This window comes from Apodemus sylvaticus, chromosome 13 (assembly GCF_947179515.1).
Source record: "Apodemus sylvaticus chromosome 13, mApoSyl1.1, whole genome shotgun sequence".
NCBI lineage: Eukaryota > Metazoa > Chordata > Mammalia > Rodentia > Muridae > Apodemus > Apodemus sylvaticus.
The window spans coordinates 36,510,189-36,535,620 of NC_067484.1; the positions used below are offsets into that span (position 1 = coordinate 36,510,189).

General features: G+C 51.5%; 1 protein-coding gene across 2 annotated transcripts in view; it reads right to left on the bottom strand.

The window, feature by feature from the left end:
• Positions 1-24,678, bottom strand: part of Pdgfrb (platelet derived growth factor receptor beta) — a 39,026-nt gene extending 14,348 nt beyond the window's left edge. The window contains exons 1-10 of one of the 2 annotated variants that reach the window (XM_052155435.1): positions 24,265-24,678; positions 9,435-9,480; positions 8,083-8,403; positions 5,242-5,508; positions 4,396-4,523; positions 4,141-4,315; positions 3,407-3,599; positions 2,764-2,879; positions 895-1,018; positions 121-332 (exon numbers count right to left, since the gene is read on the bottom strand). In XM_052155435.1, the coding sequence (XP_052011395.1) occupies positions 121-332; positions 895-1,018; positions 2,764-2,879; positions 3,407-3,599; positions 4,141-4,315; positions 4,396-4,523; positions 5,242-5,508; positions 8,083-8,403; positions 9,435-9,474 (1,576 nt within the window). In that variant the 5' untranslated portion in view covers positions 9,475-9,480; positions 24,265-24,678. Of the gene's footprint in view, positions 1-120; positions 336-894; positions 1,019-2,763; positions 2,880-3,406; positions 3,600-4,140; positions 4,316-4,395; positions 4,524-5,241; positions 5,509-8,082; positions 8,404-9,434; positions 9,481-24,264 lie in introns of both variants that reach the window. The other variant, XM_052155434.1, reaches the window with a different exon arrangement.
• Positions 24,679-25,432: the final 754 nt, after the last annotated feature.

A 25,432-nucleotide genomic window follows, 5' to 3' on the forward strand; every position in this document is an offset into this window, starting at 1 on the left:
AGCGTTCCCACGGGCTTGTGAGTATGCTGGCTTGACCTGCTTTGGGAACGCAGGCTCAGCATGGAGGGAATCAAAGAAGGGGTAAGAGCGCATCAGAGCCATCGCAGCTGGGACACTCACAATGTGGGACCACAGTGACCTCCTGCGAATCTCCGCCCATCGAGTTCTGCAGCATACAACGGACTGACAGGGGCTGGTCCACGTGACGCAGGCGCAGAGTGCTCACCACCTCGTATTCCTGATCTTCCTCCCAGAAAGTCACGTTCGTTTCTAGCTGGCTCTCCTCCTTGGAACTATTCCCCAAGGGTGTAGGTGACAGTTTTCGTGGACACCTGCTAGAGACGGAGACACAAAAGGACTGGCTTGCAGCCTCTCTTAATTCCCCCTATGCAAATGGGGGAAATCAGACTCAAAGCCTGTATCTGAGAGTATGGTAGAAAGGACTTGATTTCCATGCATGTTTTCTTGCTCAAGTGGGTTCCTACTGTGCTGTCTAGATCGGCCAGCAGGGGGCGCTCCAACTCTAGAACTGAGACTCCTAACCGGCAAAATCTGCTCATTTGACCCTCAAGGCTACCCATCAGGATAGAAAGGCAAACCCTGAACTCTATATGCTATATTAGACTCAGCTCTGGTCAGGGGTACAGAACACCCACTGAGTGAATTAGACACCTCTGGGAGCCAGAACCTGCACCTTCCTGGGTTAAGGATGGCTCAGGATAAAGGTAAGAAAAGGAGAAATTTAGGTTTTGCAGGGTATCTCCAGGAAGGCTGAGGGCTGATTTAAGATGTGGCCTGGACCTCTCAGGCAAAGAGGCCAGTCTAGATCGCCTTCACTGGGCATTCTAGGCAGCTGTGTCTACTCTGGGAGGCTTGGCTTCAAGGCGTGCTCACCTTTTGAGGTCTCTGCAGGTAGACCAGGTGACATTTGGCTGAGGCATGCCCCGGCCACGACAGCGGATTGTCTGCTCCCCAGTGGCAGGGTGACTCTCACTCAGTTCCAGCACACGGACAGGGACTGGACAATGAGAGGACAGGGTTAGGAAGTGAGGTGATCAGAACAGGGCACAGGGAAGGCCTTCAGGAAGATGCCCACAGAGTTCATGTCCTCTTCGTCCTCCTGATCCCCACCCCCACCCCCAGGCAGGGACCTGCAGGTGAGCCTCAGACACCAGGAGTCACAATGTGAAAGTGACAGATCCCTGTGGGGTACTTCAAAGGGCAAGGCTTAGAGTCTGTCTTTAACATCCCTCTGAGACCTACTCTTCAAAGAGAGAACAGGCCAGGAGCCCTGGGAAGCCAGGCCCATGAAACCAGGCACTGTCTTGTTTTCTCTGAACGTATTTGAGTGTTTTATATTTGTGGCATATGACACCGAGTTTCCATCTACAATTGAGATGCTAAATTTGTCTTTCAAAATACATTTATTTTTAGAAAGTGAATTGACAAAACATTAAGTGGTTATCATTTCATTTTTCTGCTCCAGTCCCTGTCACAGCCTTTCCTGTCAGTCCCAATAGAAGCCAAAGCTGCTGTCTGTACTGAGCTGCAAGCTCTTACAGACCCCCCTCCACCCCCCTCCTAAAATCATATGCCCCTCCATATATGCCAGCGCCCTCTGTTCTGGCCACACCCAACTTCCTCCTGTTTCTCTGGCATTGTGACAAGAGGCAGAACATGGTCTAGAGTGCCCTTTCCACAAATACCCACTTGTCCAGTGCCCTCCCTTCTTCAAACCTTCTCACAAATGTCACTTCCAGAACAAGGTCAACCCTGATCACCATATAGAAAACTACAACTCTCACCCCCTGCTATGCCATTCTATGACAGGTTCTCTCCAATCTATCTATCCATCTATCTATCCATCCATCTATCTATCTACCTACCTATCTATCTATCAATCATCTATTATCTGTCAAATATCTATAATCTATCTATTATCTATCATCTATCTATATCATTCCATTATCTGTCATTTATCTATAATCTATTATCTATAATCTATCTACCATCTTTCTATCCTATTATCTTTCTATCATCTATCAGTCATCTATCTATTATCTATCTTATCTATCAATCTATCATCTATTATATGTCATCTATCTATAATCTATAATCTATCATCTATCAACCATCTTTCTATCATCTATTTCCTTCCCCACTCACTATAGTTGTGTTACCTTCTAACCTTTTTCTGTTTTCTTTTTTTAAAAAATGATTTATTTATTATATGTAAGTACACTGTAATTGTCTTCAGTCACTCCAGAAGAGGACATCATATCTCATTACAGATGGTTGTGAGCCACCATGTAGTTGCTGGGATTTGAACTCAGGACCTTCAGAAGAGCAGTCAGTGCTATTAAGAGCTGAGCCATCTCTCCAGCCCCCTTTTTTCATTTTCTGTGGCAACTCCTCTTTTCTATTTCTCTTCCCCTGCTATGATGCAAATCATAAAAGGTAGAACTCTGAACAGACTGCCACACTGAAACTACCCAGCAGGTATGAATTGTATGTGAGAAGTAAAATTATACCATCAGTATACAAATGGCCCAGATTTGGAAGAGGCACAAGTGTAATCTGACAGTCATCTTTTACAGCTGGGGAAACTGAGGCCCAGAGAGGAAACATACCAGATCGACTGTCTAAAATGTAGCCAGTTCCAGGCCCTTTCTCCAGCCTCCCCCATGGGTGGATGGGCAGAGAAGGAAGGAAGAGAGATGGAGGAGGAAGGGGAGAGAGGAAAGGGAGGTAGGTGGTCCTTACCATTAACCTGCAACTTGAATGAGAGCTGGACCTCATCGTCCTCATGGAAGGCTCTCATAGTATAGTAGCCTGCTTCTGACACCTTCACACGTACCAAGGTCAGTTCTGACACATACCTGTGGAGTAGGCCAGGCCAGGGGACCTGCGATCAGAACTGCAGGAACCCATAAAGCATTCCTCACCTTCCTACAGAATGCCAAGGGAAGGGATACCCTTGCCAAGGTCATGAGGGGGACGCAGAGTCCGGGTCTACTCAGTCTCCTGAGTCCTCAGTCACAGGCAGTTCACCTAAACTACCAGCAAAGCTTGGGAATGAGGGGCACATTCCTGCCTCTCTGCAGATCTCTAGCCCTGGGGGACACCCTCTTCCCATTCAGTGCTTTTGCTTTTGGCCCTTACCTGCTGGTTCTATTCATCACAAGGTAATTAAACCTCTGAGTGGTCAACCCATCAGTGTCTGCTTCCCCCAGAGGGAGAGGTAGGGTAGCCTGCTCTGCTCCTGCTGTATCCCTAGTGCCTGGCATGTGTCTACCACACAACAGACTCTCAGATAAGAAGGTCCTAGGTTTGTTGGTGGCTGAAGGCTCCGGGCTGCCTGGCAGCTTTGAAGCTTCCAAAATAAGTGGAACTAGCTGGTACTCACTGGGTCTCAGACACGTTGCGAGTGGACAGAACTAACTCGCCAGCGCTGGAGTCACCCAAGGTACGGTTGTCCTTGAGCCACAGGACAGAGGGTGTCGGATAAGCCTCGAACACCACCTGCAACGTCCGGCTCCGGTGCAGCTCAGCAATTTGTACATCTCCCAGTGTTCTGAGCAGCCGCACATAGCCGTTCTCTGTGAAGGTACAACAGTCAGGGGCGTGCCCTGTGGGCGGAGTTATGCCCAAACACCAATGAGAGTGTGTGTCCTGCTGATTTCTAGTGGAGGGTTCTTCGCGGAGGCTAGCATGGACTAAGATAAACACCTTCCAGGGGCTTCTAGAATCTAGGGACAGGGCTTCTTCGGCAACAGAGCTGAAGTACAAGCTATGGCTGGGATGGGAGCAGGGAGGGAATTTGATGCTGATGGTGTTAGGGTCAGAACTGAGGTTGGGACGGAGTTGTAGTTTTCTGTTCTGGATCCATATTATATACAGGGTGCAAGGGGACTTCAAACTGGTGCAGAGGCTGACTCTGGCGACCTGGCTGCCAAGGCTTACACGGAAGGGTTGGGAATGAACTAGGAGTCTGGCTAGGTGGGAAGTCTAGGTTGGGCTCAGAGTTATATCCGGGGCTGCTACACTTCATTTGGGTCTAATACTGAGACAGACCCCAGGTCAGTGCCAGAGTCTGGTCCAGCTCAGAGTATGGTAGAGGGCTGAGTTCAAGGTACCCACCGATCACCGTGATGTTGATGGCTTTCTCATCTCCATGGTCATTCACACTCACTGACACGTTGCAAGTGTAGGTGCCTGAGTCACTCAGCTCAGCAGTGGGGATATGCAGGATGGAGCCAATGCGGGAGGGCACTCCAAAGAGGTAGTCGGTCACTGGCTCCACCAGCCGCCCACTCTGCAAGGTCAAGGCTCCCAATCAGAAGCCAGCGTGAGCTGGGATGTGCAGCCTGCCTTCCAACCTTTGCCCGGCATTACCTTCATGCGAGGGTACGTCCATTGGAAGTTGACCACATCGTTGCCCATTACAATGCACCTGATGGTGATGCTCTCACCCTGGCGGACCACAGTCTGCACTGCATTCACAGAGACATTGATGGATGACACTGGAGTGGGGCAGAAAGATTGGATTAGGGCCAAGGGTGTCATCACTAGGCACCAGCACTAGGCTTGGGAAATGGGAGTGGTCCACAGGGGAAAGGTTGGCTATTGTAAAAGATTCATTCGTTGAGCCTATCAGTAGTAATTAAACTACTATTACATCCAAACACTATCCTAGACACTGGGGCTAAGGGAGCAAACACCACAGACAGAACCTCTTCCTTCATGGAGCTGACGATGAGACAGCAATCTGAAAGCCAAAATCCAGTCCTCCGGGCATCTAAGTGTAGAGAAATTTACCAAGTGCCTTTCACATGCTAAGCACCCTTAATCTCTCTTATTTTTGTCTTCCCCAAAATCTTTTAAGGAAGGCAATCATCACTGCCCTCGTCTATGGTAGGGGAGAGGGGTAGGGAATCAGGCTCATGGGGACCATGTGCCTTGTGCAAAGTAGTCCAGATGGGAAAAGGGCCAAGATGGTATCCAAATCCAGCGGGCCCCTAGCCAGTGCCTCTGTCCCTGCCTTATGTGGTCCAGCCAGCCCTTAGCACACTATGACTGTGGACCAACGCCATCCTTTCTCTGAGCCACAGTTTCCTTTACAGGATGTCGAGAACACTAGGTCCCTCCCAAAACTACAAGAGAACCTAATAAGATATGAAGCTGTGCACTGTGTGAACTGACAGGCTATTCTACCACGAAAAGTCAGAAAGCGGGGCTCACCCTGGAGGCTGTAGACATAGTAAGTATCGGAGTCCACTTCCCTGTCCCCAATGGTGGTTTTGCAAATATAAGTCTTGTCCTCAAAAGTACCAGTGAACCCTCGCTGGGGGTCAAAGGGCACGTGCAGGGGGATATCCACTTTCTTCTCGTGCAGTGTCACCTCCAGCTGGGGGTCCGTCACTCGGCATGGAATTGTCGTCTCAGCAACATCCGTGACAAAAATGAATAGGTCCTCAGAGTCCATAGGGAGGAAGCCCATGGTGGGGTCTGTCAAGAGTAGAGCCAAGGAATGAAGTTCCTGGTTAGAGTTTGTCAACTTGACACCAGCTAGAGAGTCATCTGGGAAGAAGAGACTTTGATTGAGAAAACACCTCCATCAGAGTGCCTGTAGGAAAGTCTGTGGGACCGGGCAGTGTGGCACACGCCTGCAGTCCCAGCACTCTGGGAGGCTGAGGCAGGCGGATTTCTGAGTTTGATGCCAGCCTGGTCTACAGAGTGAGTTCCAGGACAGCCAGAGCTATACAGAGAAATCCTGTCTCAAAAAAAGCCAAATCAAAAAAAAAAACAAACAAACAAACAAAAACAAACAAAAAAACCCCAAAAAAACAACAAAAAAAAACCCAAACCAAAACAAAACAAAACAAAACAAAACAAAAAAGGAAAGTCTGTGGGACATTGCCTTGATGAATGATTGATGTGGAGAGGCCCAGCACCCTATGGGTGGTGCCCCTCCCGGGCAGGTGGTCTTGGGGTCTATCAGAAAGCAGGCTAAGCAAGCCATGAGGAGGAAGCTAGAAAGCAGCATTCCTCCATGGTCTCTGCTTCCGTCCCTACCACCAGGTTCCTGCCCACATCTCTTCCTGATGGACTGTAAGGTATTAAAATTAAATAGACCCTTCCCTTTCCCAGATTGCTATTGATGAGGTTGTGATGTTTAATCACAGCTGGGACGGTGAGCTTCTAGCTATCCTGTGAATCACTTTTTGACTTTGAGCAGTTTCTTCCCCTCTCTGCCCCCCAGTCACCTCTGTGCACAATGAGGATGCTGTTGTAGTTCTGAGGTTGGTCCCCTCCAAACTGCATTCAGACATAACTGCCATTGTAACAAGTAGGATTACTAAGGGATGACTGTCAGCAGGATTGGGTGAGGGAGGCCTGGACTCCCAGCTACTTGTGAAGCAGATGTGAGAGGTTAGAGAACTGGAGATTTGAGGCCTGCCAATGCTACTGGGTGAATTCAAGGCCAGTCATGGCAGCCTAGCAAGACTCTACCTCAAAATAAGAGTTAAAAAAAAATAGTGGGAGCTGGAGAGACGGCTCAGGAGTTAAGAACACATGCTGCTCTTCTGGAGGGTTGGAATTTGATTCCCAGCACCTGCATCAAATAGCTTACAACTAGCTGGATGGTGGTGGCGCACGCCTGTAATCCCAGCACTTGGGAAACAGAGGGAGGTGAATTTCTGAGTTTGAAGCCAGCCTGGCCTACAGAGTGAGTTCCAGGACAGCCAGAGCTATACAGAGAAACCCTGTCTCAAAAAAGAAAAAAAAAATGTAGCTCACAACTGCCTGTATGTAACTCCAGCTCCAGTGTATCCAACAGCATCTTCTGGCCTGGCCTTCATGTGGCTGGTATACACACACACACACACACACACACACACGCATGCACGCACGCACGCACATTCACACACATACACATGCACATGCACACACACGCACACACATACATACACTCAGAGTGCACTCAGATACACATAGATAATTAATTTAAAAAAATAATCATACTACAAAGGCCTGGGTTCAGCGGTAACATCCTTCCCTAGTATGGACAAGACCCTGGGTTTAATCCCCAGTGTTAAAAAGAAAAGTAGAGGCAGAGGGATGACTCATAAAGGCATCATGAATTGGTGCAGTTACGAAGGTTAAGTTCAGCCTCCTCTTCTCGTCTTGCCCTTCAGTCTTTTCCACGGTGTAAGGTAGCAAGGCTTTTGCTACGGCTAGCGATGCCGCTCAGTGTCCCCATCGTAGACAGCCTGCCTCGCTTTTCATGAGAGAGGCGCCATAGTGCGCTCCGGTGGTGGAGGGAGGAGGGTCAGAGGCTCAAGGTCATCGTTGGCCATGTAACAAGTAGACATGGCCTTGAAAATTAAGGAAAAGATGCCCAGTGTGACAGCACCTGCCTTTAACCCCAGCACGCAGGAAGCAGAAGCAGGTGGATTTCTATGAGTTTGAAACCAACCTGGATTACATGGTGAGCTGCATACCAGCCAAGGCTACGTGTGAGATGCCCCCTGTCAGTGTGGAGGAAGGAAGAGAGAGAAGAGGGGAAAAAAGAGAAGATATTCTTCCCAGATGCTAGCCCCTAGATGTTGAGAAGCCCCCACTAGATGCCAGCTCCTGCCTCCGGAACAGTGTGCTGGTCAATTCTGTTCTTTACAGACACGCTTGGGTCTTCTGTTATAGGAGCGCAGTGAGATTGAAGAAGATGCTCTCCTTGGCTACTTCCTGCTCTTCATTCTGTGCTGACAGTGCTGGAGTTGGAGTGAGCAGTGAGAGATCATAAAGCTACAGGGCAGTGGGATATGGGTGCCAAAGTGAACAGATTGAAACCAGCAGAAAATGCAGAATTCTCGGGAAGCAAGAGCAGAGAGGGCTGGGAGAGAGCGCAGACAGCCAGTGGAAGGACCATGCTCCTGGGCTGAGCCAGGCTGGGGGCTGCTCTTTGCCTCTGTCACAAGGCTGCATCTCACAGAGCCGTGAGTTACTCTTCAAGTTTCCTTTTGTACTGTGTGCTATAGAGGTGAGGGCAAAGGAGTAGTTACCGCAAGCTAGTGTCCTTACCCGGCACGAAGATATAGATACGCTTCCGCTCACTGAGCTCCGGCACTAGTGAAGTGTTGTGGACACAAAAGTATTCCCCAGTGTCTCCCCCAGTGACGTTGGTCAGTGTCAGCACACTGGAGAAGGTGCCGTCCTGATTCATGGCCACTTCTTGCCAGGGCACCTGGGACATCTGTTCCCACATCACCGGAGACGAACTCGAGCAGGTCAGAACAAAGGTGCTGGACATGTTGAGGATGAACTCTGGCCCAGGGGGCGCGATGACTAGGCCTTGGGAGGCCTGTGGTCCCAGCAGCAATAGCACCGACAGCAACAACTGGCCTTTAAGCAGAAAGAGTCACAGGTCTTGGTCAGGACAGAGAGACCTTAGCCCCTCCCCCAGAGTTGTCTTCCAGGCCTGTCTGAGTATCTTCCAAGTCCTTAAAGAATATATCCTCCCATTCAACGCAAGCTGCTTGCTTGAGCACTGTCAGGCCCTCAAGGGCTCCTGTCCTAGGTCTCTGCCTCATTGGACTCCAGCCTTCAATCCCTTCAGCTATGGTATGTGCAGGCAGCATGCAGGAGAAAGGGGCAGGAAATCCTGTGGAAGCAATCCCCAGACCTCCAGTTCCTGCATTGCCTTCCAGGTCACTCTCTGGTGCTCTTCTCTGTAGCTGCTTAGGTTCCTGTAGAGCTCACAGGTGACCATAGGAAAGGGTTCTCACATAGCTTAGAGCTGGGGCAGACTTAGGGCCATTGAGATGCTGAGGCCCCCGGGGGCTGGGGCGGGGCTTGAAGGACAGGGGTTGAAGAAGGTCAAGATGTGTATATGTCAAATGATTGGTGCCTCGCCCATGCACCCTCTAAGAAGATTGGAAGAAGCAGCCATGGTCACTACTGCTCACAAGGAGGATTTGTCAGCTACATACACTCTCATGTTCCCTAGTGACGAAAGTCAGGACAGATGCAGCCAGTTGGCAGGGCCATCAAACAGTGGTCAGTAGGGCAGGCCACTGGCTCATCACTGGTTGCTCGGACATTTGCCCAGACCTTGGAGAGCTGAAGGCAGGTATCTGGCTGCACTATACAGGGACAGGGGAGGCTGGGGTGACTCAGAGGGAGCTGTGGATGCAGACAGAGAAGCAGGGAACTTGAGCTGGTGGTCCTGGATAAGGAGGGATCCATTGGGTGGCTGTAAAGAAAAGCTAATAGGGGAGCAGATGAAGGAGGTCTTCACAGACAGCCTCCCAATCCAAGGCTCAAGAGCACGGTGGAGCTTCCAGAGTCTCATGTCACGGTGCTGTCAAGCATTGCCACTGCCAGCTCCCTAGGGGCATCCTTGGGGCCCTCACCTTTGTCCCCAGCTTACTTACCTGTGAGGACTGAAGCTGGCATCACACCTGTAAGCACCATGGTGCCCTGTAGAGTAAAACAAGGATCAGGGTCCAGTGTGGGCAAAGGCAGTGCCAGGGCCCACCTTAGGCCTGTTTCCTGAATGCTAGGCTCTGCCTGGCCATACGACCTCCTATCTCAAGGCTGGGAAGACATTCAGGTCCCCAAACTCTCTCCTCTCTGCTTCCACATTTTATATGACCTTGGTTGAGTCCTTTGCCTATGGGTCTTAGTTTTCCTGTATGTTACAGTGGAGGTGGGGAATTGGGCTAGATTGGGGGCCTGCCAGCTCTGACAGCCCCGTCCTCTGGGTGACAGTTCCAATACCAGGCACTTATCTGCCAGGACAAATATTTGGGAAAGTGTGATGAAAGGCCTGGAGGAGTAGGAGGGGGTGAGCCAGAGCCTGGAGAGCTCCCACAGGCTCCCTCCACAAGCACAACAGGAAATGGGATGTCTGTGGGAAGGGAAGTGGGGAGGGGGCGGGGGTCAGGACTATGGAATGTGGGAGTGGGCTGGCCCCCCTACTCAGCACAGAGCTGCACAGGAGGCCCAGGAGATGGGGACCAGGTTCTCAGCCCCATCTAATTCATCAAGCTTTGAAGGTCCTTGGAGACCATGGAGGCCAAACTTCCCACCTCCACCTTCCATGTCTATATGGGGAAACTGAGGAACAGAGACATTTACCCAAGGTTCCCAACAGAGCCTGTTCAAGAGGGAGACAGCTGAAACAGAAAGAGAGAAGACTTGTGAACAGGTCGGGAAGAGGGACAAAGATACAATGTATCAGGTGAGATGTGCTGGGGAGGGACATAGATACATTGTATCAGGTGAGATGGTGCTGGAGCAGGGATATAGATACATTGTATCGGGTGAGTCTTCCATTTGTCCTTCCTCTCAACAGTCATTCCTCAGATCCCAGATAATTACCAATAGCCGGGTATGATCAGAATCATAGATCAAGAAACACAGGAGGCAATCGTGTAACAGGCAACAAGGAGCATCCTGAGATTGTGGGGCTGCCCAGCCTGGACCAGTTTGTCTCTGATCCATCATGTCGCCCTTTTCAGTTTCCTACCCAGGGCTGAGGAGTCGGGTCTCATGAGCTCCATTGCCTGGGCTGTGTCTGTGGGCAGAGTCTCCAGCCAGAGAGGAGCTAATGAATGCACCGTCACTAAGGGCTATAGTCACACATGGTGCATAAGAGACAAGCAAAGTGGCACCCCAGCTCTGTTCAACACCCTAAGAAGCAAGCTGCACAAATCTGCTCTTCCTCCTTTACCCCATCTTCAGACAGCCTGCCTGAAGCCCCCTCTGGCCCTGAGTGTCTCCTCTCAGAATTATCCTTGGTCAAAACCTTCCTAATGCACCGTTCTCAGTCCTCCCCGTGACATCCCTCTGGTGCCGATCCCTCCGGCTGGAGAGCAGGCATCCTGGAGCTTCATAGACAGCATTTGGGTGCAGAGCCAACAGGCTCCACAGAGGCCATCTCCCCCTTGGTGGGTGCCCCTCTGGCTCCCCACTTCCTGCCAGAGATGTGGGCCAAAGAAAATCATTAGCAGCCCAGGATGGGGGAGGGCTCATCTCAGCCTTCCTCCCCTCCCCTCCCCTCCCCTCCTAGCCTCCCCGGCTGGCCACACTGTTTATTATTCTAAAGGAGGAATTTGGCCTGCTGGCCAGGGGATGGGAGGTCACTGTAAGGAAGCTGGCCTGGCTCTGGGAGGCTGTGTTGACCCTGTAGGCTGGACCCTCATAGCTTGCAGTCCTCAACCTTTCTACTTGTGGCACTCCATCGTCCTTCCCCTCTCAGGCCCTCTCCAGCAGGGACTAAGGCTGGGGCAGTTAAACTAAGGACTCTAAGCTGGGAAGGAGCCTTCTTAAATGGGAAGTAGAGACCCAGAGAGGCTCGGAATCATGACCAGGTCACACTGACACAAAGCAGGTTCCAGCCTTCGTCGGGAAGACGTACTAAGCAAATGAGTCTTGGACTGGTTTGATTCTCTCTGAAATGAGAACAGCCCCCCTCACCAGGCCCTTGTGGCAGTGACTGGATCCCCTGCCAGCCTGGAGCTCATTTGCATACTCATTCGCAGACAGGTTGTGATGGTCCTCATTTTTGTTTGTGTGGGGTTTTTTTTTTTTTTTTGGTGCTTTGATTTTTGTTTTTGTTATTGTTTTGTTTTTGAGATAGGATTTCTTTTTGTAGCCCTGGCTGTCCTGGAACTCACCATGTAGACCAGGCTGACCTCTAATACAGAGATCTGCCTGCTTCTCTGCTTCCCAAGTGCTGGGATTAAAAGCTTGCACCACCACACCCAGCTCTGTGATCCTAAACAGTTGTCACTATTCAAAAGTTCTACCTGTTTGACTTATCAAAGAGAAGGTTCCAGCCACCATTATTCTCAGGAAGGAAGGAATGGCTGGTCAGGAATGCAGATGATGTGTTTGAGGCCACAGTACCTGGGAAGCCATGGCCTGTCCCATCTCACTGATCTAGGGGGTAGATTCAGACACACTGTCTAAATGGCCAGTGTCTTTCTCTACACAGCTGCGAGTTCGATGTTTCTCCAGGTGATTTCCCATCCAATGAACTTGAGGTATAGAAGGGGACGTGGACAGCAAAACCACAGCTCGAGGACTCACCAGAGTGGGTAGGAAAACCCCCAAATCCCACTCCCTCGCTGTGGTCAGAAAGTCCTCAGTGTTCAGGCCTGTTTAGGCCAGGTCCAGAGATGGGGGTCTGCTCAGCTTCTCACAACAGATGTAAGACATCCCTAGGGGACAGGAGTGAGCCCCAGGGGAGCGAGCATGCCTGGGAGTCATCCTCAGAGCCCTGGCCTTCCCGCTTGTCGCAAGCGCGCGCACAGTTTCCCACTCCTTTCCCACCATCTTAATCTAAATAAATCTAGCCCATCTTGGCCACATCCGCCAGCATCAGCTTTCCTCCCTCGGGGTCCTGAGGCTCCCACGACATAAGCAGTCTGGGAAAGGGGGGGGGACCTGCATTGCTGCCAAAGGGAGGCTTGCATACGGTGAACACATGCACACAGTCCAGATGCTGCCTACGCTCTCTCTCACACGCTCGTCTACAGCACACACACACACACACACACACACACACACACACACGTAGCTATTCGGATGTGTGCGCCCAGCCCTCACACAGGCACGAACCATGTGCATGCCCACACAAGACACGTGCACCTGGACCCCTCAGTGCCCAGTGCACGTGCACACTGCATAGACGGGTGCTTGGATGCTTTACCACATGTCCATCAGAGATGCCCTTGGGTATAAGAGTCACTCATGCCACACCTCCCCCACAACATAGGACATATACAGAACATGTGTACACAAAATCACAGTCGCCCTCTGCCCACGTATCTGTGAACAAGCATAAAGGAGCCCCAAGCCTCGCTCTTGCTCTGCAGAACTTGGCGTGTATTGTCTCGCTGGATCCTCCGACAGCTTTCTGAGGCAGAGAAGGCTCATCCCCATTTCATAGGTAAGAGAACGGAGGTGGAAACCGCCTTTGGGAAATTGCCAAGAAAGGCAAACCAGACAAGAGGCACGAAGAGGCTGAGATGAGGCAGCGCGTCTGTCCACCGCCTGTCACCCCTCCCCCACCCCACCCGGCAGGCTTCCCTTGATACCATGTGTGGTTGGGCAGAGGGCAGTGGGTGGGGACTGACTGAGACAGATGGCTTTGAGATGGATGTCACTGAGGGTCAGAAGAACTTGGTGACTGCATGTTGGAGGGACCCAAGAGGCAGGTCCCAGAGATACGGAGTCCGGGATTACCTACGGTAGGGGCACAAAGCCATGTTCTAAGATGAGAATGAGACAATACACAGGCTTAAGAGTGGCCACCGTGTTGGCTTTAAATGTGGAGGGTTTTGTTGGCACTGGGAGGGGGCAGAGGTCAGGTCGGACAGAACTGCAATGGGATGGAAGAGCAGAAATCCAGCTGTGGCTCAAAGGGGCACTCGGTGTGTTGGGAGTTGCCAGCCTCAGTCCCACCAAGTTCTGAATAAACAAGATACCCAAGCAGGAGGCCCAATCCTGAGGTCACAAGGTCAGAATCTTGGAATGTCAGTGCCCTGCAGCCAGGAAACATCTACTTATTCCTTTCTGAGGCTCGCTATACAGATGGGGAAGCTAAGGATTGGGCCAGAGAAATGAGAAGTCCCACGGGCTCTCAGCAGGGTGGACTCAGTGGGCTCACCTACCTGCCTGGGACCCGCTCCCAGCACCTTCTCACTGTCTCGGGTCCAGCTCCATAAAGCTCTGTCTCTCCATAGAACAGTCACTTTCCTTAACCTGACCCAGACACTGGGGAGTCCCGTGACAGAGAATCAGAGGTGTGACCTGCTAAATCAAAACTAGGCACAAACTTGCTTCCTGGCTTTGCCCCCATCTTCCAAATCTGGTAGCAAACCTGGTTATTGCCTCTCTGTCGTCCCATATTACAACCCAGGACAAGAGAGTAGAAAAAACTTTCCAGACTGACATTACAGCTCCCGGGACCCTTGTCCTGTGAACTTGGAATGCTGGGTTAGGGGTGAGGGTGGGGTGAGCCTCCTTAACCCAGACTGGGATGCTATGACTCAGCTCAGAAGAGGCAGCCAGTTCTAGACTGGGTGTTGGGGGAGGGGAGGGACGGGGACAGGGGACAAACCCTCAGCTAGCAGCTGGACAGTGAGCAAGTGACAATAGTCTGGCCTGGACCAGTCCAAGTTTGGCACTGCTAGCCTTCCTGGAGCCAGCTGACATGGATGTGGCTTTATAGTACCAGTTAGGAAGCTGCCCTGCTCCACCTTAATCCTGGGAGCCAAGAAGGGTCTGGAGGGTGAGGATACAGTTACAGAAGGATGAGAAACCAGGAAAGGAAAGAATCATCTCTCCATCCTAGAGCACATTTTATGGGAGAAGTCTCAGCATGCTGCCACCACACAGTGAATCTCCCCCAGACATCTCAGGAGCATCTGGGTGTCCCTTGTCCCCTCTGCCCTCACTCCCTCTCTCTGCAGCACCCATCTGACCCTGTCATTCTCCTGACTTGTCCATGGCTCTCTGTGGCCCTCAGGCAAAGGCCGCTTAGGAGGAGCCTTGGCTCTAGGGACCATCATCAGGATGAAGGTTGCTGTCCTCTCTGCTCCCCAGGGTACCACACTCATTCTGTGCTCCTCTCCCCAGGAGGCCTCCCCAGGGGCAACATGGAAAAGAAACTATTTTCTGGAAGTCCAAAATAAAACGAAACATCTGTCTGGAAAGGAACCAGGCAGATAAAGAACAAGCCGATCCCCCTGCATCCCCCCACCCCCACCCCAGCCCCCTCAGTGTGTGTGCTGGGGCTTGGATGACATTCTAACAGTCTGTGGGAAAGTGCTCAGCGTGTGCCTGACAGCGCTAGGGGCCCCAGGGAGGGGGCCCTGGGTTCCCCCTCCCCCACCCCCACTCACATGCCGGGAACCAGCCTGGGAAGGAGGTCAGAGAGGAGGATGGGAGATCCAACCATGCCTCTGCCCACAGTCCAGGCGCCTGCAGAGCAAGCACTTCCTGCCCCCTGCCTCAGGCGCCTTGCTAGCCTCAGGCTCAGCCCCCACAGCTTCATTCCAGGCCATACAGCCTGGTTCTGCAGTTGCCCTGGGACCCCTGGCTTCCAGTCTCCGGGGGCTCACGCGAGGCCTCCCTTGTTGGTTATTTCAGAAGGAACGGGGACTTAGATGGCCTCGGAGAGTTCCAACATGGTAGCATCTCTGCCTTGGGCCATCCCCCCTGGCCCCAGCACCCCTTGCACAGTCACAGAAGGTCTATTTAAGGCCTTGCCTGCCACCTGGTCCAGGCTCTCCTGAGAGTGAGCTTCCCAGGTTCTTCCCCGATCCCCCACACCCTGCTGTTTTCCCATTTCACAGATGGGGAAGCAGGTCTAGACAGGACACACATCATTTGCCCAGCGAAGGCTACAGTGCGAAATCCTTGGCAGACTGTTACCAAACCTCTCTAGCACACAGGTCCAACATCCACGCACCCACTCTCTGCCCCTCCTGCAGGACTAAACAGGTTGGTCCTACTTCTGTCCATCAGCCTTCCTGTATCCACTGGACAGACCTACAGAAAGAAGGGCAGAAGCCCGGGCGACACCAACTGTACGCCAGTCACAAGTCTGCTGCCTGTCCCTTCCTAGTCTGGACTTGTAGGCCAAAATAGAATTGACAGCCACAAGTGCTACAATCTTAGGGCCAGCAGGGGTCACACACGTCCTTTTCCCCATCTTCTCTGCTTGCACATAGCCTGAGACAGGACTCTCGCCACTTCTCCCATGGCCCTTTCTACCTAGACAGCTCAGGGTCCTCAGAGTCCAGACCACCACGGTGGTTTTACTGTCGTGAGCACAGTCTGTCTTACTCTGTCCCCTACATCCGTATTCCCACAGCCTCTGAACAATAACCTTTCTTCTCACTCTCTGTTCCAATCTGAAAACAAATGAAAGCCCCCAACTAGTTCCGAGCCAGACATTCTGTTTAATGAAGTGATCCACAGATTTCATTTTAGCCACACAACAGTTGTATGGGGGGGGAGGGCTCATGATACCCATTTCAAAGAGGAGAACATTAAGTCTCAAGGAGTTTTGGTGATGTGCCTAAGGTCACATAACCAATACTCAAAAGAGTTGGGGTAATATATAAACCCAGGCTTGTTTGGGTCCAACGCCTGTTTTCTTAACCACTGAGCAAGACATCCCCTCTTGCAACTAGGAGCAATTCTGTCCACAAGAAACTGCTCTTAGCTGAAACTCTCATTGACAGAAGGATTCTCGAAGGTCAGGGCCCTCCCTCTGCCCTCACTGAGGGCAGTGCACAGGGGACCTGGGCCTCCTGGTCATGCAACAATTTGAAAGGCAAAGTGAGACAGAAGTCAGAGTCCCTTTGAGACTTCACCATAGAATCTGAGCATCAGTAGGACATTAAGAGAAGGACCCATGGTGACTGGTACACGCCTTTAATCCCAGCACTCAGGAGGCAGAGGCAGAAAGATCTCCAGGAGTTCAAGGCCAGCTTCAACATTGGAAGTTCTAGGCCAGCCAAGAACTTGTATAGTAAGGTTCTATCAAATAAATAAATAAATAAGTAAAATTAAAAGGAAATTTTTGCAGAGTAGTCTCATCACTTGAGATAGAATATCCAGGCAGTCTGCTCAGCGTGTTGCCAGCTCTGCCTCAGGCCTGCCTCTTTGGGTCCAGCACCCCTAAAATACCCACAGAGGGCCAGAGCCTGAGAAGCGACAGAGTTCTAGCCTCCACCTCCCTCAGCTGGCCTCCCTGCCCCCCCCCCCAGAGCTTCATCTAGGGCTGGTGCCATGGCAACTGAGAGCACCAGGCCCTGGCAGCCAAAGGAGCCCCTGAGAGGGTCCCAGGCTGGGGCTGGGAGGAGCGCAGCAGGCACAAACAAGCAAACCTTCTGTTTCCCTGGCCGCTACCATCGGGATCGGCCGTGGGCTGGGGGGCCTCATGGAGAATGTGTTCTCAGAGCCAAGTGGGCAGGGGGCAGGCAGGCAGGCCTCGAATCCCAAGCCTGGAAGACCAGCACGCTGCCTTCCCCCATCAGCTCATAGCCCACAGATCAGTCAGGAGCTGCCGGCTAGGGAGAAACCCTGATTCGTGCCAATTATAGAGCATTGAGATTCCCCTCAGAGCCCTCCTGGGCAGTGGATCAGGAAGGAAAGCATCCACGTTTCCTTCCCCTCTCCCGTATGTTCTCAGCATCTCTTTCCTCTCCCTTCCTGCTTCACCCTCCAGTTCCTCTCTGACCTTGCCTTCTTCACATCTCCTTCTCCAGGCCTTAAAACGGACTATAAACCAGGCCTTCACACTGCGACACTGGGGCTATGGATGAAGTTCACGCAAGCAGCTATTTGGAGGAGGGCCTAGCACCTCCATATGAAGTCAGAGGCCACCTTCTTCATCCCTCTCTGCCCACAGGAGAAGTCACTCACTCAGCCAGTCTCAAGTGCATAGCTGAGACCTGGTTGACTAGTTTGGTCAGGGAAAAGAAGTAGGTGATACAGAAGATAGCTTAGGAAGGTCCAGACAAGGGCTACTTGGGAAGTGGGAGTTGCTAGGGCTACTTGGGAAACTGGAGCTACTGATAGTATGAGATTGCAACAGCTCCACTCCCCTGTGCTACCCCGAGGCTCAGTGAGACGTGTCATCAGCTACCCACATAAATCTGATAGATATCTCCCAGTCCGAGGCTAAGCCTTCTCTAGCCCTCAGTTTGATTTCCCACAAATTACAGAACAAACCTCATGGTTATTTGGGATCTCTCCAAATTCCCAATATAGGACTGAGCCTATAGTCGGTGCTCCATTGATGCTTACACAGCACAGGATGGAGTGGCTATGCAGACTGAGCTCTCGTCTTCCTCAGGCCTTGTCCTCAGCTAAGAGACAGACTTATGGTATCCTGAAGCCAGTGGGCTGTCCCCGATGCCACCCAGGGCAGGGAAATGGCGCAGGAGCTCAGGCAGGCTGGGGGAGCTTTTCCATCATCAAACCACTTCGTCCACACCACATCTCAGTTCTCCTACCTGGCTGCTCTGTGGCAGCTCTGAGGTTAGCTTGTCTCTGTGATTCCCAAAGAGTGGCATCAGAGCCTTCTGTTGTTGCTATGACCGTTCATGAGAATGAAGAGCCCATGGCTGACTCCCCTGATCAGTACATGGTAACCGCAATGGTCCTGTGAGACTCGGCCTCTGGGGTTTAGTTGGGTTCTATGACAGATGACTCCAGGGCGGGCATTCTGTGTGAGTGACCTTTGGGAAGGAGGGAAGCATCTGGGGTGAAGGGCAGCAGCAGGTCTGTCAGACTAGAGGTGCAGTTTATCAGCCGAGTGAGAGGTGACAGGCAGCGAAGTGCGGCAAGCCTTTGGGAAAGGCTTAAGACACTGGGTGAGGATTTGGGCTTTGCCTTGGATATATCAATGAATTGTTTTTTCAGGGGTTTAACAGTGATGGCAAATGGCTAGCTACTGATGCTGAGAGTGCTGTAACGGCAAGCATGAGTGGGGTGGGGGACTTAGGGGAGTAGCATGAGCAGGTATTTCATGGGAGATTATGAGTTGGCATAGGACAGAGTCAGAGTCCAGTTTCCAGAAGGAGGTCACCCAAACCCAGCCAGAAGCTCCCAGCAGAAGCAGGTATATGCTTTGTGGGCAGGTATAAAGTGAGAAGGGGGACTGTTTTGTTTTGTCTTCTTCATCCTGTCTTGTTCTTGTTCTTGTTCTTGTTCTTGTTCTTCTTCTTCTTGTTCTTCTTCTTCTTGTTCTTGTTCTTCTTCTTCTTGCTCTTGTTCTTCTTCTTCTTGTTCTTGTTCTTCTTCTTCTTCTTCTTCTTCTTCTTCTTCTTCTTGTTCTTCTTGTTCTTCTTCTTGTTGTTCTTGTTCTTCTTCTTCTTCTTCTTCTTGTTCTTGTTCTTCTTCTTGTTGTTCTTGTTCTTCTTCTTCTTCTTCTTCTTCTTGTTCTTGTTCTTGTTCTTGTTCTTGTTCTTGTTCTTGTTCTTGTTCTTCTTGTTCTTCTTGTTCTTGCTCTTCTTCTTCTTCTTCTTCTTCTTCTTCTTCTTCTTCTTCTTCTTCTTCTTCTTCTTCTTCTTCTTCTTTCTTGTTGTTCTTGTTCTTCTCCATCTTCTCCTCCTCCTCTTCCTCCTCCTCCTCTGACAAGGTTTCTCTACGTAGTTCTGGCTGTTCTGGAACTTCTCTGTAGACCAGGCTGGCCACCCTCTGGTGTGGTCTGTCTGAACTTCCCTGCTGCCTCTGTACCTTTTAAACTCAGCCTCAGGAGAAGAGGAGGAGCTGGTGGGACTACAGCTCTTGGGAACCCACTTGCCAGAAAAGAAAGGTAATAAGGTCCCCAACAAAAAATGTGACCAAGAGCCTCGCAAAGCCAACTGGGAGGATTAGGGGATGCAGGACAGCTGGGAGAGTGTTAGCCTAGCAGGTGAGCAACTCCAGGTCATCCCCAGCCTACCCCTCCTCCACACAGGAGGTGGAGGAAGGAAGGCCAGAAGTTCAAGGTTAATTTCAGCTATGCATCAAGTTCAAGGTAAGTCTGAGATACATAAGACCCTGTCTAGAAAAGGAGGAGTCTGCCACCATGATGCAGGGAAAGGGCTCTCAGTGCTAGAAGCAGAACTGGTGGACTGCTGTCTTTTATCTTTCCTTTCTTCACAGAAGAGAAACCTATGGTCAGCACCGAGAAGGGATGGGTCTGGGAGTTCTAGGGTCCGGAAAACCACACCAGGGGGGGGTCCCATCCTTCAAGCAGGCTTTTTGGGTTGTGCCTGAGTCATACAAGTGTTTGCTCTGCAAGGAAGTTTGGTGCCCAGCACTGCAAAAACTGGGCGTGGGGGGGGGCATGCTTATCAGCCTAGCCCTTAGGAGGCAGAGGCAGGAGGATCAGAAAGTTCAAGGTCATCCTTGCCTACAAAGGCAGCTCAAAGCCAACCTGCAATAGCTGAAACCCTGGAGAGAGGAGAGGTTTGGGGTAGGGGTAGAGGTGGGGGTTAGTTTTGTTCCTCTTCTGTAAAAATCTGTCCTGTAGCCTTATTGCCCAGAGAGGCATGAAGGCTGGTCCCTAGACACCACGTGGAGCAGGGGCCTCTCTCTGTCTTTTGGGTGGTAGTATAGACACATGCCTGCTCCCCTCACCAGCGATCTGCCTGGCTTGATACGTCCTTTCTTTTATTTATGACCTTGGGTTCCCCCTCAGACCATAGGGAAATCAAACCAAATGAGCCCCAAAAACCTTTTCATCTCTGATATTCGGACAATTCTTGAGCCTCTGACCTTCCCCGGGGACAGTGCTGTCCATCACAGAATGGAGAAGCTGGAACATCCCGCAGATGAAAGTGCCAACATCAAGACATCAAACGGGCACACTCGGAGGCCGAAGGAGTGAGGGTATTAATGTGATTAAAGCTGTACACAGACAGACTTTGATTTCCAGCTGCTTGCATCAGGCTAAGTGTTATCTGTGCCCCTAAGAAAATGCTTGGGTGAAGAAGAGCCTTGGGGCCAGGTCTGGGTGGCCAGGAAGCTGTTTTCTGAGTCTCAGACCCCTGGGAGGATACCTGGAGGGTTTCTGTGCAATAAGTGGCAAGTGTGAGGATACCTGGAGGGTTTCTGTGCAATAAGTGGCAAGTGTGTGGATTCTATATTGCTCCCATAGGGGTGGCTCCCTGGGGGGGGGGGGTGTCCATTGCCTCGGCTCCTGTGTGTGCCCCTTTTTGTTTTGGACCAAACGCCTGCTTCCTCTTCAAATCAAAGCTCAGCCCTGGAAAGGAGCTACAGGTCATTCTTATACAGCCCTCGCAGCCTCCTTCCCAGGCCTCCTTGCTCTCAGGGAAATAGGCACGCAGACAGCAGGAACACGCCCTGGGACGGGAAACAGCGTACATTAAAGGAGCCTCTCCAGGCTAGAAAGTTCTCCTCCTTATTGCAGGTTAAGGTTTTCCATTAGCAGCCATTGATCCAGACCTCTTTCTGCAATGTGTAGAGAAAGGGTAAGGAGAAGAAAAAAAAAAAAAACCCTTTCATTGTAAAGTTAAATATGCATGATCCCTGAGTACACAGCGGGGCTTGTGCCGCTGCCAATCTGGGCTGGCAAGGTTTGGAATCCTGGAATTGTTCTGTGGTGGCAGGGAGCTCAGTGACCATCGGGGTCAACCTCTTTGTTCGACTGAGAGAGGACTGACTGAGGCCCACAGTCACATGGCATTCTGGGATTTGAGCCCCTCTCTGGAATGCTGTGGACAGATGAGGCAAGCCCTTGGAGTTTATACTGGGTCCCGGACCCCACCCAGTCTCTCCTTATGAGACTCTGAAGCCAGAAACACCCAAATGCTAAGCCCAGACCCGATGTGGGGACTATCTATCTATCTGTGGGACTCTGAGAAACTGCTTAAGCCTCCTCAGGCACTTCCTCATCTGTAAACTGGGGAGGATTTGTATCTACTCCTTAAGATTGAAAGATTTAGTTAGCCTGGCAAATGTGTATGAGCTTTCTGAATGCCAAGCACTAAGGAGCAATGAGAGAACTTCAAGGTTTCTTCAAGACACAAACAAGGTGAAAACATACATACCAACTGCTCCAAGTTGGCTCTGCTCACGATAGCTGAGGTGCCAACAGGGGACCCTGGGGAGCAATGACTTGTTTCTCCTACCTAACCGCTTCCAAGGTGAGCTAAGTATGGAAAAAAAGTCCCATTTCAAGGACCCACTGCCCAGGATCCAGAACCATCTTTCTGGAATATCTGGTGGTTTCTCTTTCTTTCCTCTCCACCACAGCAAGCGGCCCAATCTAGAACAAAAACCAGATTCCCTGTTCTAGTGTGAGGGCAGCTGGTCCGGAGCCAGGTTCCCTATCAGAGCCCAAAGGCAACTAGTCTCAAACCCAGACTGTATACGGGTACCAAGTGTCTAGGCCCCTTCCACAGTCAAAAGGTTTTTAGGGCTATAGATCATTTTCCTATCTGGATGCTAATGTACAGGAAGTGGAGAGGCTGTTCTCAGCTGTGGCCACAGCTTGCAGTAATCAGGCTAACATCTTGTGTCTTGGTAAGCCCACAAACTGTCACACTGTTCACAGAGAGGCAACACACTCAGCCAACAGTAAAATCAGAAATTAACACCTGACCAAGCATGGTCCCAGCACTCAGGAGGGAGAGACAGGCAGATTTTTGTGAGTCTGAGGCCAATCTGATCTATAATGGTGAGCGCCAGTACAGTCAGAGTCAGGACTTCATAGAGAGCCCCTGTCTCTAAACAGTTAATACCTGGTGTTGATCAGCGCGCTCACAACCTCTACGTATGGCCCAGCCCAGAGATGCCAGGCTAGCCACAGGGTGCTTATGTAAGAACGGGGCTTCTGACTTTGAATCCCCTGGGCTTTCCCCTGCCTCCCAACATCTGCTCGCAATTACAAGTCCAGCTTTTTTCCCACAGAGGAAAGAGGGCTGCTGATAACACCGTGCTTCCATGCGGTTGTCTGAAGTGCCTGCCAGAAAGCCTCCCTCCTTGCACAGAACCAGACATGGGGGTCTTGAAGCATCTAGGCCTGATGCTACACTTTCTGCTGGGGATGATGGAAGCCAGGAAGAAGCTCTGCAGGAGGAGGAGGAAGAGGAGGAGGAGGGAGATCGGCCTGATGCTGCAGTGGGAGGACAGAGGGGCACAGCCCTTGGGTTTACTTGCCCCCCTAGTCTGAACACTAGCTCTGCAGTGAGAGCCAGGAGCCTTCGTTTCCTTGTCTGTATACGGGGCTAACAAAAAAACAGCTCCGAAGCCTCGCTGTAAGGAATACAAAGTGGGCGTGCAACAGGCTCCACTGTGACAGTGACACCGTGACTGCCCTCTTCCTGGAGATAGGGGAGGACTGACCACCTTAGAAAGATCTGTTGGAGGCTTCAGTGAATCCTTCCTCCTGGACACCACATTCTCATTGCTAACCCAGGGCTGGGCATGGAATAGCGGGAAGCAGTGGAGGGGCGGGTACAAAGCATCAAAAGTGGGGTCCACACAGCGGCAGAGAGGCCAAGTGGTAGGGTGCAGTGGGGAAAGGTACCCCAGGCACCCAAAGACGGGAGGAACCAGGGAGGGCTGCCTGGAAGAGATAGGGTTGGAGGGCCCAGGAGAGGGGCAGTGATGGGAAGAGCATTCCGAGGGGGATGGAGGGGAGGGCAGATGCCTCCAGGCAGGGTGGTGTAAATTCCTTTCATAAGTGCTGGAATCTAACCATCTGGAAGCAAGAAACCAGGCTGGAAGCAAGGGCCCAGGTCTGTCTGGGGTGGTGGGGTAGAGGGAATTTAGAGTCACCTCAGCCCTGCTACTGGGCTGTGGCTCCAGATAGGTGTCTGTCACATCAACATAGAGGGAGAAATCATCCCTGCCCCTAGAAGCAGGTGAGCATCACAGGGGACCTTCGGAGAGCTGGGTTCTGTCCTTCTGTAGTGAGGAGGTGGGGCTTCCCAGTCTATAGACACCGGGAAGAAACAGAGATCTGGGCAAGAGGAAGTGCCACCAGGGTAGGTCCAGGTTTTAGGATAGAGTGGAGACAGAGCTGAGCACCAAAGCGGAGAACAAATAGGGAAACTGTGACAGAAGGAAACCAGCTACAGTCCCTCTTCACAGAGGAGCCCCAGATCTGACAGCCCGGAACTAGACCCCACCCCAGACACATGACCACTGGGCGGATTTGTAAACTTCCCTCCATCCAGAACTCTGAGACCCAGAATTTTCTCAGTGGCTAGGGGTTTGGAAGGACGTCTTAGGAATCTGGAAAATTTGCAAATCTATTTAAAATCTCCAAAGTTGGCCTGGCAGTTGACTGGCCTGTGGCCAGACTTAGGCTTAGGCACAAGACTTGGTCCAAGGGACAGGGACTTAAGTTAGGATCCTAAGGTCCTGGCTTCTGCAAAGCTGTTGGATACCTCTGGATACTCCTCCCTCGCCCCTGCTACCTCTCCCCATCCCCTCACAGACTTTGCTGTGCCTTGCAGGTCCTGTTCAATTGGCGCCCAGAAAGTTCTGGGGTGTCTGAAGAGACTGTGTAGGCAGCAGGATTAAGGGAGCAATAGCCACCCAAAGTGGATGGAGGGACAACACTGCTAAAGGGAATCCCTGCCTCCTCCCGTCTGAATTTGTTATAATTTTTTCCTTTTTTCTTTCCCTTTCTTTCTTATTTTTTTTTCCTGCACAAAGAGGCACAGTCTAGGAACGTGGAACAAAACACGGGATGGGGTTTCTCCTCCCTGGACTTACCCCGCTACAGATGGCTTCTGATGTGTGCTGTCACCTCCTCCAGGAAGTCCTCCTCGCTGTCTTCTGTTATTTTGCTAGACACAAAATGGACAGCAGTAGAAGGGCTGGCCTGGTTGCAGAAAGCCCTGGGAGAATCAGGGGACTGGAGAGGGTGCTCTGGGGTGAGGAGCAGCCCCGCCCCTTCTCACTCCCAAAGCATCCTCTGGGAGGAGCGGAGCAGCCTGAGGGGCCGCCCTAGGTCTAGCTGGCAGGCAGGAGACTGACGACTGGTCTGGGCCGGCTCTGGCTTTGGACTCCTTCCTTTCTGCTCTCCTCTCTGTCAAAGTTACTCCCAGAGCAACCCTAGGTCCCAGATAGGGTAGCCGGAACTGTGGCCACAGACAGCCCCAGAGCTCACACCACTGTGGGCTTTACGCGCGCCCCACCACCACCACCACACACTTTGGGGGAAAGGCTGAAGGGACGATTCTGATTGGCCAAGCTTGGGGAAGGCGGGGGAGGGGGCGGGGAGGTGGAGCAGGGAGGGTGGACGCCGCGTGTGTCTGTTTTCAATTTCAGGGTTTTTTTTTTTCTTCTCTCTCTCTCTCTCTCTTTCCCCCAAGTTTCTTGTTTTTCTTTCTCCTTTCCTTCTGCTCCCTCCCTTCACCGGCTCGTTCAGGATGTTTAGAAATTCCGCTGCCCACGCCAGCCACTGAGTCACTTTTATTAGAGTGGCCGGCCTGTCCCATTTGCCTGATGCCTGTCAAATGGAGCCTCCCTTGACCATGGCACCTGGGGTGGGAGTGTGTGTGTCCTCTGTGCCTCAGTTTCCCCATCTATAAAGGACGCTCTGATAATTTTGTGTAGTGAACATATAGCATTCATTCTCTGGGCATCTGCCCCATGTGAGGAACTGCACTGTGTGCTGGAACTCTGTTGTAAGAAACCACCTGAGTCGGAGAGACATCCCCAGATAAGCAGGTCCCCAGGGAAGGAGTGGCTGATAACGCACTAGAGAAAGAGCCAGGGCTGACAGCACTTGGTCGTTGAGCCTTAGACACTGCTACTGCTGAGTCCAGACTCTTCACCTGGGCCCACAGCTACCTTAAACTTTGGGTCTGATTCCTGTTCATCTCTGCACACAGATGAGTGCAGATCAAAGGGGTATCTGTGTAAATGCTCACTGCAA